Genomic DNA, 20,269 nt, shown 5'->3' on the forward strand with positions numbered 1-20,269 from the left:
AATTAGTTGAATTGTTTGAAAAAAAATTCATACACTATGTAATTTTTGTATCACTTAACACAAAAAGTTAATATTTATGCTTTGTTTCAGCTCTGCTTTAGATTTCTGGTTGGTTCTAGACTTCTACAATCCAACTCTATAGTATTGTTTGTTGGATGTCTCATCCTGTTGACTGCATTGGTTTACTCCGGAAATGGTAGATTATAAATAAGTAAGTCAATAAATAAATAGATAGGTGCAATCAAAAGTGTTGCTGGTTCTTATCTTTGAAACATAAAATAATTTGGGGCTAGGATATTGACCATCTGCTCCCAGATAAACTTGACAACACCTTATTTTGGTCTTCAGAGGCCCTCCAAGCCTGCTGAATCCTTCTCCTTTACCTCATCTGGTGCTTATTCTTATGAGCTGCAGATGCTAGGGGAAGATTTTTTTTTAAAATGCCAGTTTTTAAAGTATGGATTGTCACTATTTCAGGCTTTTACTTGTGTTTTGTACTTTCAATTGTTGTATGTTTGTTGTAGTGCTACTGATTTCTCCTAGAGCTTTTTATTATTTAATTATATTTAGTATGACTATTTTGAGGCTTTTTTTTTTTTTTTTGCTAAATTTGTGGGTGTTTTATTTTCGATAGTAATCTGCTTTGAAGACCATTTGCTGTTATTATGGGGTAAAAATGGTGATGTACCTAAAATGAAGGCAATATATTTACAAAACATCTTTACAGATGCCTGTGGCTTATCTGTTCTTGCCTGTTTTAAAAGAAGCTGTGTAAACTCCAGCAACTGTAATAAGCTGTAGTAATAGGCTTTATCTGACACAGTACCACCAACAACTTAAAAGTTATTTGCAATTTCCCATATGGCTCTTGTATAAATTTTTAGTTGTTTGCATCATTAGGTCCATTAATCTGTTTGATATAACCCATTTTATTGAAAATCGAAATTATTTTGATTTAGATTTTGAAATCACACATTTGCAACAACGTACAGATTTTCATTTATATAAGAATCACAACTGATAATGCCATCAAGAGATGAGGTTGATTTTCTTCCTAGTTCATCTGTAAGTACTCTTTCCTCTTCAGGAGAAGCTGAAACCAAACTATATATGTTAGTGACTGATAATGTGATTAACCACCACCACGTGGTTTGCCTGCTTATACTTATTATTTGACAACTCCTCGTCTTTCTAGAGCCTTCTGTTTAGCTAGACTGAATGCTAACCCTTCTATGGTAATGCAGGGCAGAATTTTGAATATACCATACCCAGACAGGACCTGCCCTTGCTCTTCTGGCTCTATAGATTCATTAGCTCATGCCCTCTTGGAATGCCGCTTTTATGAGGAACTTCGATCACATTATATCTCTCTCCTTTTAACATATGAATCTAATGCCTCTGTGTCTTACATAATGCCTGTTTAACTAAGTGACAGGGATCCCAAGGCTCCATTGTCAGTGGCAAGATTTGTTTCAGTCCTTATATCCCTCCAACACTAGATATATGCTGCTCAAGATCAATGGATCAATGAGCTTCTAAGGGATAAAGGAAAGAAAAGGATAATGTGATTAATCATAGATCTGCCTGCAACTGAATAGAAATGTGTGTGTGAGAGGAAGGTACATTTTTAGCAATAAAATAGGTTCATGGGTGACAATCCTCCCTCTCCAAACCTGTTTATCTCCTTGGGATCTCTCTCTCCAGCACTTTCCCCAAGCCAAACCCACTTCTAGTTTGGCTGAAGAGAACAGTGCTGTGTGTGGGGAGGATGATAACAAACTGTACAAGCTGCTAATGGGAAAGGTTTTACATTCCTCACCTGAGCATCTCTTTTGCTGACTTCCCCCATCCCCCTCCTTCTAAGCGATGGGGGAGATCCATGTTTTAATTCACAGATCTGTTGCTGTAGCATGTAGTTGGCCCTGAGATCACTCATTTGACTTTTAATCACTTCACATTTTTTTCTCCTCAACTATTTTGGCTTAGTTGCTAATTGACCTGATGTTCTAGTTTCAGATTTGTGGTTGTAACCCTCTGAACTAATTTACACACTGTGCTCTGAACAGAACATTATAATGCAAATATAATGTCCTATTAGCAAGCGATGAATTATTACTGTTGGGGTTTGTACAATGATTTTAGTTCATTATTACTGCCATTCAATATTGTAGATGAGTGGAGGAGAAAGATAATTAAGCAAAATAGCAGAGTAAGCCCCATAAGGAACATCAAATCAACATAGATTAAATCCTAGCAGGCCTAACTTGTGTTTAATATATATGATCCTTTGAGATGGAAAATATGCGAGTATATGTACATACAGGCTAGAGCTGCCAATGTAATTGGATAAAAAAATTGCTACCCAGCAAATAGCTTCACCATAACTATTCCTCTTCTGCATAAAATCATAAATGTAACGTAACAATGAGAATTGTTTTTAAAATGTTCCTCTGTAATGGCTCCTTAAATCTAACTTACATTTTCAAACTGTTCCTTGGAGATTTAGACAAATGAAGACTTTGACTTTACCGAGAATTTCACAGTGATACTTTGCATGCTGATCTGAAAATGTAGGCATTTTTTAGCAGAACAGTGTAGAAGTGTACAAAATTGATGATTTTTTAAAAAATAGATATTTTAAATTATTTCACTTACATTGGCTGCATGTTATTTCAGAAATCCTTAGGACTGTGCTTTGGATTGTGTATTGGAGAGTTAGCTTTCTCTTTCTTAGCACTCCTCTCCTCCACTTTTCTTCTTCTCTTCGTGTGTCCTTTTTAATAAATCCTTTATTGTTGGCCATTTTTGTTTCCCTCTCTGTCTTCTTGTTCATTTTCTTTGTGCACCACTCCCATGCTGTGGAAATATGGCAACTGCCCCTTCAGCCATGGAGTCATATCAGACACCAATAGGGTTGCCAGCTAGAGGTTGGGAAATATTTGGAGAATTTGGGGTGGACCCTGAGGAGAGCAGGGTTTGGAGAGGGGAGGGACTTCAATGCCATAGAGTCCAATTGCCAAAGTGCCATTTTTCTTCAGGGGAACTGATCTCTGTCAATGGAAATCAGGTAATAGCAGGAGATCTCCAGCTACCACCTGGAGGTTAGTCAAAAATACAGCATAAAGACTCAGACATAATGCCACAACTATGTATGTATTACCAACAACCCTATATCTAAATGCAAAAACTATGGCATAAATGATACTTATGATATAACAATAACCCCAAATATATACTTCAATGCACTTAACTAAACAATATCCAAGTCAATAATTGACTATAACATTACAACTACCGGCAGCAACAACAGGTAAGTCCCATAAGAACTACAAACGCTGAATGCTAAAAGCACTTTCAATAGTCCCAAGTAGACTTTTTCAATCAAAGTGTACTTCACAAGCGGAACGAGGGTCAATGATGGTCCAGAATAACTCCAAGGTGCAATTTAAGATTACTGGAAGAGACAATGAAGATTGCAAGGACATGCTTTCTAGATATGGTCACGTTTCATAAATTTTCTTCAGTTTGCATATCTTCAGAAAGTGCCCTTTAGAGTTGGCAACTCTAGATACCACACAGTTTCTCATCAGGAGAGATTGAGGACATGGTGCCCAGATGCCACAGGAGTTGCGCTTCTGCCCATGCCTCAGTTGCAGGGGAGCAAGTATACACCAGAGACTCTGACTCCAAGCAGGGCAATTGCAGCCATTTCCCCTTTGCCACCAAAACTCAAGTGCACCCTCTGAGACCCAGGAATGGCAGGAGATGGTTGCCAGGGCCACAAGAGCCAGGAAAGGGACAGTGCCAAAACAAGTGAGTGTGTGGGAAATAGAGACTCACTATCACCTCAGGGAAAGGGAGCCAAGAGGAAGAACTCTTCTCCGGCCCACTCAGCCTTCAGGCATGAATGGAGCAATCTGTGACATTAAAAAATGGAGAAATATAGACAGAGGACTTCTCAAGGGCCAGCACACAGGCTCAGGCAGGCTTCCCCCTCCCTGCTCAGGCCCTGACAAAGAAGCAGGCTACTGTGAGCACAATGCTGCTGCATGTCCTTGCCAACAAAGGCAGCAAGGAAAGGCCCAGTTCTCCAGCTCTCTTCAGCATCCTACTGGGATGAGGACTGCATCATCTGTTCAGATGACTCTCTGGAGGAATCAGAAAGAGGAGAGGAGAAAGTGTCAGATGATGAGAACCCCCCCCCCTTTCCAGGTGGCGTTCTTAATTCGAACTTCTGCTGTCACCTCATGGCAAAAGCTTCAGTGTGGCTTGATGGCACTTTATACATACACACAGAGGACATTAGGAAGAATTTTCTAACAGAGTGGTTCCTCAGTGGAACAGGCTTCCTCGGGAGGTGGTAAGCTCTCCTTCCCTGGAGGTTTTTAAGAAGAGGCTAGATGGCCATCTGTCAGCCTTAGGAAGATGATGAGAGAGGGCATCTTGGCCATCTTCTGGTCACTAGAGGTGTGTCTGGGGGGAGATAGTTGTGAGTTTCCTGCATTGTGCAGGGGGTTGGACTTGATGACCCTGGTGATCCCTTCCAATTCTATGATTCTAGGAGCTATGAAGAGCAGACAAAAAGCATGTTCATTAAGATCCCCCTTTAAAGAGGTGCTCCAAGCTTCTCCAGTTCTGGGTACACCACAGAGGAATCCTAGGCAATTGTATATGTAAATGTATACTTGAATGTAAGTCCCTTTGACCAAAATGTGACTCTCTATTTCTGAGTAAGGATTGTTCTACATGGCAAATAATTAGATTCCTTAAGGCTGTCTAGAAGAAAAGTTGCAGTACTGGTTTGAATTTCTTGGGTTCAACATTTCCATAAATAGGTAGAGTGGGATCTGCCATTCAAAAAACAATATGAACATAATTTAATTTAATATAAATGCTATACCAGTGGCCCCTGTCACCTTCTAAATTGGCAAAAAAATTATCAAAGGGCTAAAGGGGATTGTTGGATATGTGGATCAGCTAATGCAAATTTCATACATTTATGGTCGGAATGCAGCAGAGTGATGGAATTCTGGAATATGATTGCTATGGTGATCTCACAAGGTATAAAGTTACCATTATCTCCTAAGGGTTTCTTGTTGAATTGCATGGATTTTCTTCCGAACGAATACCATGAATTTGTGCTTAATGCAGTAACATCGACAAGGTTAATACTTGCCCAAAATTGGAAGAAAAATATAATCCCAAAGAAGGAGGAGTGGCTGGAGAAGCTGTCAGAATGTATTTGTCTGAGTAAACTAATCTGTCTTTTACACAGCCAAAAGTCCAAAAAGTTTGAAAAATGGAATGTGTTTTTTGGTTCTTGTAGGTTATCCGGGCTGTGTAACCGTGGTCTTGGAATTTTCTTTCCTGACGTTTCGCCAGCAACTGTGGCAGGCATCTTCAGAGTAGTAACACTGAAGGACAGTGTCTCTCAGTGTTATAATTCAAATTGATAATTTTCTGCTGGACCTGAAACTTTCTGTTACAATTCAGTGTTACTACTCTGAAGATGCCTGCCACAGTTGCTGGCGAAACGTCAGGAAAGAAAATTCCAAGACCACGGTTACACAGCCCGGATAACCTACAAGAACCAATGAACTCTGACCGTGAAAGCCTTCGACAATATTTTGGAATGTGTTTTGTCTAGAATATGCAGTTAGTTTGTGCTTGTATGTTTTGTTGTTGGTGTATTTAGTAATTTAGTGTATATGTGTGTGTGTGTGTGTGTGTGTGTAAAGTGCCGTCAAGTCGCAGCCGACTTATGGCGATCCCTTTTTGGGGTTTTCATGGCAAGAGACTAACAGAGGTGGTTTGTCAGTGCCTTCCTCTGCACAACAACCCTGGTATTCCTCGGTGGTCTCCCATCCAAATACTAACCAGGGCTGACCCTGCTTAGCTTCTGAGATCTGACGAGACCAAAATATACAAGCACAAACTAACTGCATATTCTACCACACACACACATATATAAACAGCACATGTTGCTAATGTGTTGTGGGATTTCATCACTTATTGGCTTTTTCTCCCACATTCACTGGTTGCCCTTGACACTGCATTAAGGGCAGGGTTTTAGTTTGCAGTTTCGATTTCCTTTCTTTTCCTGGGTTTGTTCAGCTCTTAGATATCATGGTATGAGCGGTTTTGTGTTATAATTCAAATTGATAATTTTCTGCTGGACCTGAAACTTTCTGTTACAATCCAGCTTCCTATTTTTGTCAAATCAGCTCAAATATTTTGTCCTTCATTATAAGAGGAAATGGCACATCTCTAAAAGTTGTGACAAAAAATGATATATGGAAATAATGATACCGTACTCTCATGAAACAAGCTAGGTTGAGGTTACCTGCGATAACCACTGTAATTAGTTCTGTCTTCCATTTTAATTACTTTGTTTTATTGTATGTGTTGTAGTATCTAAGTTTCATTTTCAATGAATGCTTCATGAGTTATTAAAAACCCCTACATCTGAATTGCAGTGTGTGCCGCGCCCGGCACTCTGACCGGAGGGGGCCAGTCACCCTCACTTGTTGGAGCTACCATGAAGGGCAAGGCAGGGGAGGGGGACGGAGTGGGAAGATTGCAGGAGAGACCAGATGGAGAGAGAGAAGAGGGCCCACTAGACATGAAAGGGATACCCATTAAGGAAGAGAGAGCACAACCAGAGAGGGAAAGGGGAACGAAGAGGGATAACAAGGAGATAGGAGAGAGGCAACCCGAAGGAATTACTCAGGCAGGTGTGAAGGTACAACACCTGAACAGGGAAAAGAAAAGACCAGACGTTAATTGGTGGGTGGGACAGATCTTGCAAGGAAAAGGTTAAGAGAGAGATAGGAAATGCTTGCCGAGGAGGAGACGGGCGAAGGAGATGTCTGTGGGCATTTAACAGTCCATCCCCAAAGACGGCACGAGTGACTGAAGAGACGAGCGGTCTCTGCAACTCGAAAGTCTGAGGCAAAGCAAACAGCAGCTACAGGACAGGTTGGAGAGGGGAACAAGCAAGGCAGGCTTGAAACTTTGGGAAAAAGAGAGACCAACACGGACCAACCAACAGGAGTTCAGGTAAGACCGTACACAGTGTAACTTTAATGTTAATGGTCAAGAAGTTTCTAGTTCTCTAGTATTTGTAAATTTGCTGACTATTTTGTATTCATGATAATTTCTGAAAGTCAGTTTGTGTATTGGTGACCTTATAGCCATAAAATCCATCTTTTATGTTATTGGGAAAGTAAGTTAGAAAATTTAGGTCTTATTACTTCTTTTTCCTGAAGGATTGTCATGCTGGTACAGTAACCACTGTTTAGTGCTCTCCCATTTAGCCGAGAAATATTCCTCCCCCCGAAATGGCACCCTTTATGCGGGTTTTATGGATCTTAAGGGAGCTTTTGATACCATCCCGAGGGAGAGGCTATGGTTGAAACTATCACATTCTACTATGGATAGGAGGTTACTATGGCTTATCCAGCAATTTCATACTGACCTCACAGCTCAGGTTCGCTGTGGCAACCAAGGAGAACTAACCGAGCCTTTTGAACTGGCCAAGGGAGTTAGACAAGGTTGCCTCCTTGCTCCTCTCTTGTTCAATCTATACCTGAATGATATGGCAACCAATTTCTCAGAGTTTTGCCACCCCCCAAAGCTTGCAAGCCATTCCACCCCGATTCTACTCTATGCTGATGATGCAGTTCTCCTGTCCCGCACAAGAATTGGTTTGAAAAGATCTTTGCAAACTTTTTCTGAGTACTGCTCTAGGGAAGGTCTTAAAATAAACCACCATAAATCTAAGATCATGATCTTCACTAAGAGGAGAAAAATGCCTCTTTTTCGCTGGGTATTAGATGGCTTTGAGGTTGACCAAGTCAAGGAGTTTGTTTACCTTGGCATTCTGTTTTCCCATAACCTAAATTGGAATGCCCATCAAAAAGCAGTGTCCAACAAAATTAAACCTGGGGTTGGTGCTATTGTCAATTTTTTTCACACCAAAGGTGGCAAATATATTCCAGGGGCTATTCAGGTTTTTAACCTGAAAATTACCCCAATTATCCTCTTTGGTGTTGCCATCTGGATTACAGTCATCAATGAATCTATAGATCGTCCACTGCTTCAGTTCTTACGAAAACTCCTAAATGCCCCTCGATGTGTTGCTGGCGTTACTCTTCGTTCCGAGTTTGGCCAAATGTCACTTGAAGCTAGGGCGTGGTTGGCCGCCTTTAAACTCCACTTTAAACTGTGCTTCAGCACTGAGGGGTTCCTAGCTTCTCTGAAGCATGACCCCTTCAAATCCTCATGGCAAAAAATCTTAGATGAGAAACTGGCGTTGCTGGGCTTCTCGCAGGATATGTTATCAGATCTTGGGAAAACTGAAGCTTTTGCCAAAATTAAAAAGCGCATTAAAGAGCTTGATTATAACAGCACTACTTTTCGTGCTCGTCGCGTCTGTTCATCCCAGTTCTTCGGAATACCCCCTCCACGTGGTCTGCCTGCCTATACATATTATCTAACAACTCCTCGTCTCTGTAGAGCTTTTTGCTTGGCTAGATTGAATGCTAATCCTTCTATGGTAATGCAGGGCAGAATTCTGAACATACCATACTCAGACAGGATCTGCCCTTGCTCTTCTGGCTCTATTGACACATTAGCCCATGCCCTTTTGGAATGCCGCTTTTACGAGGAACTTCGATCGCACTATATTTCCCCCATTTTAATATACAAATCCAATGCCTCTGTGACTGACATAATGCCTTTTTTACTAAGTGACAGGGACCCTAAGGCTACATTTTCAGTGGCAAGATTTGTTTCAGTCCTTATGTCCCTCCAACACTAGATATATGCTGCTCAAGATCAATTGATCAAGGAGCTTCTAAGGGATAAAAGGAAAGGAAAGGAAAGGTACAGTAACAAAAACAACAAAGAGAGTCCTCTAACACATTGGGAGGAAAGGCACCATGGTATAGTTCGGTCTCATCAGATCTTGGAAGCTAAGCAGGGTTGGTACAAGGAAGATTCTGCAGAGGAAGGCAATGGCAAACCACCCCGCTTCTCACTTGCTTTGAAAACCACTTGCTGGGGTCACCATAAGTTGGTTGCGACTTGGTGGCACTTTACACAAATACATGACACATTATCATGGCATATATTTATGTGGTAATACCTCCCACAAACAAACAACAGCAAAAAAAGAGGATCTGGTCCTCTAGAAATCCGAAATTGCAGACATACAACCAAAAAAATGAGGGGTCTCGTGGCCAGTTCTTTTAAAGTAGTCAGGACTATACCTCTTGGGCAATGAACCCAGGCAACCCAGGTGGCAAGATATCAGCTATGGAGGGCAGGGGTCTACCCTAGGTGAGGTGGGCTGCATAACTCTAAACAGCTTCTCAACTTCATCAGTCCTCACCAATGGAAAGTCCTCTATACAATTAGGACCAGACTGTATGCCACTAACCTCATGAATTGGCCTAGTAATGGCATCCAAATCATAGATGTGAGCAATTTTATTATTGTGAACTTGTTTATCTTTCAGGGTCCTGAGATTAAAGTACCCTTACAACCTGGATTCAATTGTAAAAAAAAAAAAAAAGTGAATTTGCTTTACCACCATCACTGCCAAATAGGCATAATCATGCATTCTCATCCATGTTTGTTTGGAGTTTTCATTGAACTCTGGCCAACGTGGTCATTCCCCTGCACTCCCCGGTAATCTCAGAGTCTACGGGAGGAGAGAGTAGTAATCTGGAGCAACAGTGGCCACCAGGGTTATCTTTTCATTCTTGCCCAGGGCTTTGCCAGGATCACCAACCTTGCTGACCTGAAAATCACCAGGAGACATCAGAAAACTCTCAGTATCCATCAGCTGCATGGGGCAGGCCATTCTACCACAGACTGTGTGTTGGTTTTAGCATTACTTCTTTTTTACTGTTGCCATTTTGTCATTTCAGTACTTCTAACAATATTGCTTATATTGGGGGTAGGAAGCTTAGCCTCCTTGTTGGATTCATCTGTCACCTGTATTTATAACCGTGTTCTCCTTCACACTAAAACTTGGCATATGTAGATCTCTATACATACAGAATGTAATTCTGGGTGATTTGGCATGAGGCACAATCCTGCCCCTAGTTCTGGTGAGACTGATACCTACACAGGCTCTTGAGAAGGATGTGCGTATGCAGCATGCCAGCTCTTAGAAACAGAGAACAAATTCTTATGCAAGCAGGCTGAAGCACGATCAGGGAAAATGTAATGTGATGGTTCCTGGTCATTATAGGGTGCTATCTCATTGTTCGCACACATGCTAGTTCTCTGATAAAACTTAGTGATGTTTGATGTGAAAATTGCCATGCTGAAGGACATAAAAAGTCCATAAGAAATCCCTACCTTGCATTCTTTCATAACTTGTGTCATGTCGGTTCACAGCTATTATTTTTCCTATTTCTTGCTGTCTCAACACTTTTTTTTTTACTTAAAAGAACATTGTCTGCACACTTGTTTTAGTCTCTCTGCTGTGAGCTGATATGCATTCTAATGTAATGCACATTAAAAGACCTTTTACCTTCTTTTCTGTGTACTGATGCCCATAAATGCCTGGCTTTAAAAATAAGCACAGAATTTAAAGACTTGTTTAATGTGAATAAAAATCACACAGTAATGGGTTCTTAAAGATTTTGCAAAGCTCTGTTAATGCGCCCCAATGTAAATAAACTGGATTAAAAACAACAACACCTAAACCCTCACAAATATTATCATGTTTTCCAAGTATCTCCCAACATAACTGGAAATAGTAAAAGTATTGTTGATAATTAGGCAACTTCCACATGGGGAAAATACCCCATTGGGGAGGGGCTGTGGCTCAGTGGCAGAGCATCTGCTTGGCATTCAGAAGGTCCCAGGTTCAATCCCTGACATCTCCAGTTAAAGGGAGTAGGCAAGTAAGTGATTTGAAAGACCTCAGCCTGAGACCCTGGAGAGCTGCTGCCGGTCTTAGTAGACAGTACTGACTTTGATGGACCAAGGGTCTGATTCAGTAGAAGGCAGCTTCATGTGTTCATGTATTGCATCTGCAAATGCAACGTACGTCATTTCCATATGTGGGGATTCTTTCCTCCATTTCCCCTCCTGCCTTTCATTGTTGCCGATTTTTTTAAAAAAGGTACTAGCTATATTGCTATAAGCTAATACTGCTGTAGCAATATACCTAATGGCTGATAGGAAAAAAGGGCAAAAGTCCCACTAGTAGTGATTGGGAGGGGGGTGGAGGGATGGAAAGTGAAAAAGGAAATGGTGCTAGATGTGGCTGGGGAGGTGCAAACTCTACCCTCCTGTCCACATTCTCTCCAAGGCTTCTTTGAGTATGAACTTTCAGGAGTGATCATACCAAAGTGGGGGGAGGGGGGACCTGGAAGCTGGAAGACTGCACAACAGTGTCTTATGGTTACCCAAAACAAACTTCAGTGCCATTGGAAGGGGGGATGCTGCGGAGCAAAACCTCCATTTGGAAGCAACCTTACCTTGTGATTTGGCTTAGCCACTAATATCCATCATGTTAAATGCTGAAGATCCTCTCCTGGCATGGTTTTCTTTTCTCCCAATGGCAAACATTCCTGTAGTGGGTTATAGACAGGCTCTGTATTTTGTGCTTGCTGTATTCAAATGGCAAAAGGCAGGGGAATCTAGAACTGCTTAAATCTCATCCAGAGCGCATTGTTGTTGTTTGAATAGGAAACAGATTTGGTAATTTGAATAGCACGATACGGCCAATGACACTGTTTCCTTGGGTTAGTCGAAAGTTAGTAGGATCCCAAGCCTTTTCTGAAAAACATTGAAACTTATTCACTACATTTGGTTGTCAGTTTGCATTTCCGTTCACCCACAGTGCTGGTTAGTGGTAGAAGCTGATTGATTACAGCTGTGCACCACAAAAAGCAGCTGCTTTTCATTGCGGGAAGACTTAAGCAATTCTGTATGTACTTGAGGGATTCTTTGGGACAAAAAACTCCATAGAAATGTAATAGCTATTGTTGTATTTTAGTAAGGACATGAGCATCTTTGCCTTAGTGATGTTATCTCAAGGGCTTCCATCCTTCCTATGTAATTATCCGCAGTATTGAATGTTCTTTTTATTACAGCTTTTTTTTTTTTTAAAAAAGGAGGCTCTTTGAAACTCATATTCTTTTCTAACCTTCAGGATATATCTTTGAGAGTGTTTGCTTCTTGTTCCTTGCTTCAAGGGACAGTATTTTTGCTACCATATCCTGTTTGGGGGCAAGCACAAGCATGTGTCTGTTTCCTTTGCCACTCAACAGTGATGGCTTTGCCTTCATCACATTCTCATATTTGTCAGCTAGAGTTTGAAAACCAGGGAGATCCGTTTCCTCTACACATTTGGCACAATTTATTGTCAGTCTTTATATGACTCAGTAATATACCAAAATGAGTAATGTAGCACAAAACTGGATGTTGCTCTTTTGGATGAAGAGGCATTTCTGAATGTCCAGATTTCTCCTAGAATGCAAAGACAGAGTAGGCAGCGATACAAGTCTTGGGAGGGAGAAAGGACCTTGGCATAGGATCCTGTTAGCAGACTTTCTTTTGAGGGAATTTCTGACTGACTGGTACTTAACATAACTTAAGCATATCGCTGTGTGAAAATGGCATCATCCAGGATTTGAGGCAAAATGGCACTCAAGTGGCATATGAGTGTCACAAACACGTGCAGGATGCAGTTCTCACCTATGAAGAAGAAGAAGAGTTGGTTTTTATACGCCGACTTTCTCTACCACTTAAGGCAGAATCAAACCGGCTTACAATCGCCTTCCCTTCCCCTCCCCACAATACACACCCTGTGAGGTAGGTGAGGCTGAGAAAGCATGACTTGCCCAAGGTCACCCAGCTGGCTTCGTGTGTAGGAGTGGGGAAACAAATCTAGTTCACCAGATTAGCCTCCACCGCTCACGTGAAGGAGTGGGGAATCAAACCCGGTTCTCCAGATCAGACTCCACCGCTCCAAACCACTGTTCTTAACCACTACACCACACTGGCTGTCACCACGCTGAAAATTCAGACTGCCATTTATTAACTTCTGAGAACGAATGCCTCAGTTACGACAGCAAGGGAAGTAAGCCACTTTTTAAACTGAAGAGCAGCATTTTTTTTTTTTTTTACAGCGGGAGCAGCTGCAGCAAAAGCATCAAAAACACTCTTCTAAGGCATAGAATTTTCATCCACACACCTAATTGCTTTGTTTGATTCAAGGCTTCCATGTGCGCTTTTAACAAATATCCACAACCCTGGTTTGCCTCCAAAATTATTTGGTCTTCTCATGCTTTCCTGTTGAAAACTGGAAAACTTGGCACAACCAAATGGATGGCGTCCTTGCCCTCTGCTTGCCCTTCGCCCCGAAACAAGCTTCTTTATTTTGAGAAGTAAGGCATAACTGGAGATGGGTTTCCAGATGCATCCAATGCTGCCAGACTTCTGGAATTCCCTTCAAACCAAGTTTGGGAGCTTTGTTTTCTCTGCCTCCTAGATTAAAACTGGAAGGTTAAAAAAAAAAAAAAGCCACAGTCCCATCCTCTCCAGCCTTCATTTCCTTCTGGGGAGGATGGGAGTGTGGAGGAATAATCTATTGTGATTATTTGGGGGCGGGGGGGGGGAACCTGTTAAGTAATGACTTAATCTAGCTACTGACATGGATATTCTGGTGGCTACAGAGCATTGGGACCCAGCGTGGATCTTACCCTGGCTTGCATTTTTTATTTTTTGCATCAGTCTGGAAAATGTATTCTTAATTAGTGTTTTTAACATATTTTTATTAATATGATAGGACTGGTGATTAAAAAAAGGTGTCAGGGCAAGCAGTATTATTTTCCTAGACGTCAGCAGGATTTCTGCCTGCCATTGTTCAAATCTCACGGCAAGAGCTTAGCTTAGTATATAACTGAAGAAGCTTGAACATGGACTTGCACGTAGCATTCTATCCTAGATCGTAACACTGTTGCCTTAGATTTCAGTAACTTTCATTAATAAATATTCCATTTAGAGTGAGGAAATTGGTTTAGCCCAGTTAGCTAACCTTTAGTGGATAAAGAATAATCTTTTCTCACTATTCATGGCATCTTCAGACATGATGAACATGTACAGTCACTTTCACGTCTTGCTGATGGTCATCTTACTGAAAGGGACATTGCATATATTAGAACCTACACCGCTTATCTGTGTAACAAGATAACCTTGGTATAAAAGTGACCACACACTGGGCTGTCTGCACTTTTACCTCTTGTGTAAAGCTGCTCTTGGTATTACAGTTAGTGTTTCCAGCAACATAAACACCATTAAGGCCACTACTAAAAGCATATATTGCATAAATTTATATTTATGCATAACAAAAGTACACAAATTAGCCGTGACCCTCTGTCTTGCGGTATTTTCCATTGTAACCCTTAATGTTGAGCAGTGTGGCCTTCCCCATTACAGCAACAGCAAATAAATGTGATGGGAATAACACTAAAAACAAATGACTGTATTTCCCCTCCTAATTATGATTCTACGGAAAAGCTGTTTTTGGTTTCATCAAATGCACTAATCTCTTCCCCATAAGAACTAAAAATATAATCCATGGACAGCAAGAAGAAGAGTTGGTTTTTATACCCCACTTTTCTCTACCTTTAAGGAGTTTCAAAGCTGCTTACAATCACCTTCCTTCCCCTCCCTCCCCATAGCATACATCTTGTGAGGTAGGTGGGGCTGAGAGAGTTCTGAGAGAACTGTGACTAGCCCAAAGTCACCCAGCAGGCATCATGTGGAGGAGTGGGGAATCGAACCTGGTTCTCCAGATTAGAGTCCTCTGCTCTTAACCACTACACAGTTGGAATATGAAATTACACCATGTGGTATATGTTTACATAGTACAATTGTATAATAGCCCCCATCCTACCATTTTAGAATCATTACATAGTGCTTGCTTTGGTAGATTAAGGAAATGTGGGCTCTAGTCATTTCCCCTAAACAACAGCTATTGGTTTTCATTAAATTATAAGAAAATCTGAAGAGCAGTGTCTTGTAGTATGTTCAACGTAAATAGTCCAAAGGCTAGGACAATCAAGATACTGTTCATGATGTTTTCTTCAAGTTTTTGTAAGTAGAACTATTCAGATGTTGATGCAGTTTGCAATTAAGTACCCAGTTACATGTACTAGCAATCATGGGATGCAACACATCTGCATTGTGAATAACAAAAATCATATGATGCTCACAGCCCTTTTAAGGTAGTTAAACCGTTTGGCAGGCGTGTGTGTGCCCTACTTGCGTTTCCTAGTCAGTTTATAACTGACCTAGTTTTGCCTGGTGGGGTCCCTTATATGCTACTTTTTGTCACTGAACATTGCTGATTTATTAAGGTTTATGTTTCAAGGGCATTGTAAGATTGCGTGTAGGGAATAGGGCACCACTTTGAAAAGTGAGAATTACTGAATCAGATAATATCCAATTAAAATCTAGCTAGCACAGCAGGAGAAACTGGAACTAGGGTTTATCTTTCAAGTAACATAATACATTGTGGTATTAGCTAGAAACAAAGTAAGTGTGAAAAAGATTCCCCACCTTCCCCTCCAATTATTAATATCTATTGACATTTTATATCAGGATGAGAGAGAGTCTGAATTGCAGTGTGACAAGTTCCAAGGACATATAATGATGGGGACAGGATGAAGAATAGCTTTAAAGATACTCACAATCAAAGAACATATCACACATTTAAGTGAAAGTCTTTGCTGCTGAAATATGAGTATAGGTTGACAAATTGGGTTTTATATAGCGTATACTGTGATTTGCAATGCAAGTAAATAATGTGATTATATTCTTCTCAGACCCCTGTCGCTTCACAGTCCTGATGAAACTGTAGAAGATAGAGGCATAACTGTTAAGAAGAACTGGGGTTGGTTTATACATGATCATGGTGTGTGGGTTATACACAGGTGGGGTTTGAAGGAAGCCTTGGGTTTGGAACCTGTCCACACTGTTTGGAGAACATTCAAAGTGATCTGGGGTTACCTGTGTAAATGCAAATAGACCTCTCCTGTGCAGTTTTCATGATGAAACAAATACATAAAAGGTACTTGTGTAAGCATTAACATGCATCAGTTCCAGTTCACATTAAAGTGTGTATTGGAATAAGCTCATATGAGCGCAAAGCTCCCTCTTTCCTCCTGTTTCTGGGGCCACCTGTAATCCCACCTATGGTTCTGTTTCTGAAATTCTGGCATGGAAACCCACTGAGTCAAATGATTAAAGTATTGGAATTGTTGTGGACAACTAAGTTTGTACTTCAGTTCTATTTGTGTGTTATGGAGTAACATTAGACCTGATGTTCCTGTAGAAAATTTATGTTATCAGAGTATGCTTCTGTCTCCAACACTATGATAGTTCCTAATTTCTTTATATTTTTATTCTGAAATAAATTAAGCATATTTTACTAAAATTGGTACTGAAGAAGCAAATTGAAACAAAATCTTTGCCAATGAACAGATATACTCTTCTAACAGTGTATTGTTTATTTATTATATATGCATTTCATTCCCTCTTTTAATACTAAGTTAGTATTGAAGATAATGTTGTATTGAAATATAGGGTTAGAGTTAGGATTATATCAAAGTACAAGGCATTTTATATGTAGTGTGAAACTTAATGTAGTAATGAAACTCAATGTAGTATGAGCTATATTACCAAATAATGTAGTATGAAACTCAAATGAAGAATGAGCTATACCATGGTTCCAATGTGCAATTTTCAATAGGTTATTTGTATAAGTATTTGCTTGTATAGAATATTTAGTAGGACATTTTTAACAAACCCTTACGCCAAAGAGCTTTGGGGCAGCATGAATAGTTTTCCCTTCCCTATTTTATCCTCATAATTTTATCCTCATAGGTTTGAAATAAAAAGAAAAAAATCTTTAGCTAACTGATGACACTAACATTTACTCCTTAAAGTATCAGATCTGCATTATTCTGCTCTGTCTTCTTTCTCAATGAAAGAAATTCGATTATTATTTTTTTGGTTTACAGAAAAAAAATTGAAGGAGAATATTCTCAAATACATGGTGATTCTGGAGAAACAACTGCAAAGGTAAAAAACATGATAATAATAGATTTTTAAAACTGTTTCCAATCTTGTTTTATCCATTATGTTACCTTGTAAAACCAACTATAGTGACTATGTTTTGTATTTGGGGTATTGTTGCAAGGGGCTGGTTTGGGCTGATTGTAAGTGGCAGTTGTTGCTTTTAAACAGTGTTTTTTACATATACAATAACACAATTTCCCCCAGAAAGCGTGCTAGAAAGTCAGACATCTCAAGATTCTGACCCCCCTTGTAGTTTCATGTTCTAGAAAAAAATGATTTTTTTCCTCTTTGTGAAAGAGTAGATGTGGGCATAAATTACCTGTTACCAGAGGAATTAAGAACTAGGAAATCCTCTGTGTCTTCTTCCTATTGGTCTTCCATTCTGCACTTTTTATCTGAACTTGAGTCATATTGGTAAGAAATGGTGCATTTGGTTCAGAGGAATTTTAGAGATAATGAAAAACTTTTGTCTTTGCATTCCTGCTCCAAAAATATAAATCAAGAATACTATATCATTATTTTACACCTTTAAACTTTATTCAAACATAACTTGTTTTGAGCTGCTGCTTAGATTACCTGTAATGTTAAATGTTATCGCTTTGGAGAACTCTAGTGCTTCCTTCAAGACTTCAGTTACCAATTTAAACTTATCACTTAATGTTCTGTTGCTTGTACAATAGGATAATCCATATGTTTACATTTTTAAAAAGTTTCTTTGATGCTTTAACTTACATTTTTGAAATTCCTGGAACCTATAAATAAATCTGTATCTTTAATGGTAAACAGATTTTTTGCAATGCCAAACTATTTCAGGCTTGTCTATACTAAATGTGTCGCATGGCTTCTTGCTGATCTGACTAATGGATGTATGGCTATTGCTGCCTGCATAGCTGGCATGTTATATAGGGGTACTATTACTGGAATGAAAAATATAGCAGTTCAAAAAGAAGCAAAGAAGGGGTATAAATAGTACTGTTTTGAGCAGGTCAGTGTGATAACGGCACCAGAGTGCTAAGTTTCTGTGCTTTTAAAAACTGAATTTCTGAAGTTGCCATAGCTGCTTCCACATAAGTATGACAACATGTGTTTGGTATGACATAATGGTTATTTGCTGTCTAATGATCATTTTTTTAAAACCTGGAAATCACTTTCTCAGAAAAAGCACTGTAGGAGGAACAGAAGTTTGTTGTATGTGGGGGAAACCAATGAGATGATTTTGCTAGGAGCCTGAGGGCAGCATTGCTCAAAAGTATAATGCCATATGAAGTTGTTCGGATAGCCTCTGAAGCCACCAGCAGAATCAGTGGGAACAAGTTTGGAGTTTTTTGTAAAACTCCCACTGTTAGCCCAGGCCATTGCCAGGATGGGGGCAAGGCTGTAGATGAGACACTGTTTTGCCCCACCTGAAACTTGGAAAAAAATAAAGATTTATTTTTAATTTGTGATATGGCAGTTATTTGATTATTTAGGCACTTTTAGCCCGACTGTCTTCCTGATGGGCACCCAAAGCTGATTACAAAAACACCAAAATACAATATGAATAAATAAAGCTGTTACAGGAAAACAGAAGATGCAGAATTTGTCCCTTGAGGAAGAGATATATTGTTTTTTTAAGACATTGTTAAGAAAAGGGGCTGGAGTGATACCCATTACCAGTTTCAATCAGATGGCTAGGTGATCCAATTCCCTCCCCTTGGGATGAGTTGGCCATTAAGGCCACTTGGAAAAGTCCCAGTGGGCTGACGACAAAGGTATCACCCCCACCCCCCACCAGGGCTACTCTGGCCGAAGAGAGGGGTTAGTGGGACCTGCCACCACCATAAGCCGGAGATGTGAGGAAAAAAGTGCCTGCCCTGGCCTCGCCAGCAAGGGCCACACCTGCCCAGCTTGGCCTTGTGGTGGCGAGGGAAGCCCCTGCCCAGTGTCACAGTGGCAAGGGGTGCACTAGCCTAGCCTGGCCTTGCAGCAGCAAGGGTCCCAGTGACCCATTCTCACAGTGGCAAGGGGCACACCCATCTGGCCTCACCAAGGCCAGTCCAGTGAGGGATGAGCCCAGCCCAGGGAGGGACATGCCCACCCAGCCATACAGCTTAACCATGCACCTTGTGCTTGGAGTTGGCCAGGCAAGCTCTTCTCTCTTTAGAAATAATTTTTAAAAACCTTTCAAACTGTCAGAAGATAAAAATAGTAAAACAACCATCTAAAATCAAAGCAGTAAAAACTCCAGTGGGGAGGGGCTGTGGCTCAGTGGTAGATCATCTGCTTGGCATTAAGAAAGTCCGAGGTTCAGTCCCCGGCATCTCCAGTTAAAGGGACTAGGCAAGTAGGTGATGGGAAAGACCTCTACCTGAGACCCTGGAGAGCCGCTGCCGGTCTGAGTAGGCAATACTGACTTTGATGGAGCAAGAGTATGAGTCAGTAGAAGGCAGCTTCATGTTTTCATGTGTTCTAATACAGGAAACATAATGGAAGGTATCAATATGTTTCTGTAGGATTTGCATAAAGTCGTACAGACGTTTGGGTGAATTAAAATATTTCCAGATGGCACATAAAAGGTTGGTGGGGAGAGAGCTCCATGTGATTGGGGCTTCAACAGAATAGGCCCTATCTCTGGTGTTCACCCACCTATCTTCTGAAAGAGTGAGTACACAGAGGAGGGCCACAGTTCAATTGGCAGGCAAGCTCATACAGAAGACACCCCTTCAGGTACACTCATTCCAGACCATGTAGGTGGTAACTAGTACCTTAAATTGTGCCCAGAAGTGCACTGATGATCATGAGCGGAGGTGTCCCTGGAATACTGTACCACACTTCAGCGCCACCTCAAGGTCCTCATCCTGCTTATGCCTGTTTCCTAGGATGGCCAGCAGGACTTTAAGGGAAATATATAATAGTTTCTGTGCAGTAACTTGCCAAAATTTGGCCTAAGCACAAGGCCTAAGCACACACACCAATGCATTAATTCTATTTATTCATTCATTTATTTTGAAATGCTTCTATGCTGTATTTCTCCTGTCAAGCAGGATTCAAAGTATGGCTTACACTTTAAGGCACAGCCAATGGTCCAATACAGTAGAATCAGCAAATTAAAAAATCTCTCAGATGTACCACATTTCACTCAAAGCAGATCCCAGCTCTGTGTGTCAGAACAGATCCC

At 40.6% G+C, this 20,269-nt stretch overlaps 1 protein-coding gene across 1 annotated transcript in view; it reads left to right on the plus strand.

Annotated features, from left to right (window-relative positions):
• DISC1 (DISC1 scaffold protein) overlaps positions 1–20,269 on the plus strand; it is a 159,042-nt gene that overhangs the window by 94,904 nt on the left and 43,869 nt on the right. Inside the window, exon 10 of the mRNA XM_056853327.1 lies at positions 17,055–17,115. Coding sequence (XP_056709305.1) covers positions 17,055–17,115 — 61 coding nt within the window. The remainder of the gene's footprint in view (positions 1–17,054; positions 17,116–20,269) is intronic.

Source organism: Euleptes europaea, chromosome 7 (assembly GCF_029931775.1).
Source record: "Euleptes europaea isolate rEulEur1 chromosome 7, rEulEur1.hap1, whole genome shotgun sequence".
NCBI classification, from domain to species: Eukaryota; Metazoa; Chordata; class Lepidosauria; order Squamata; family Sphaerodactylidae; genus Euleptes; species Euleptes europaea.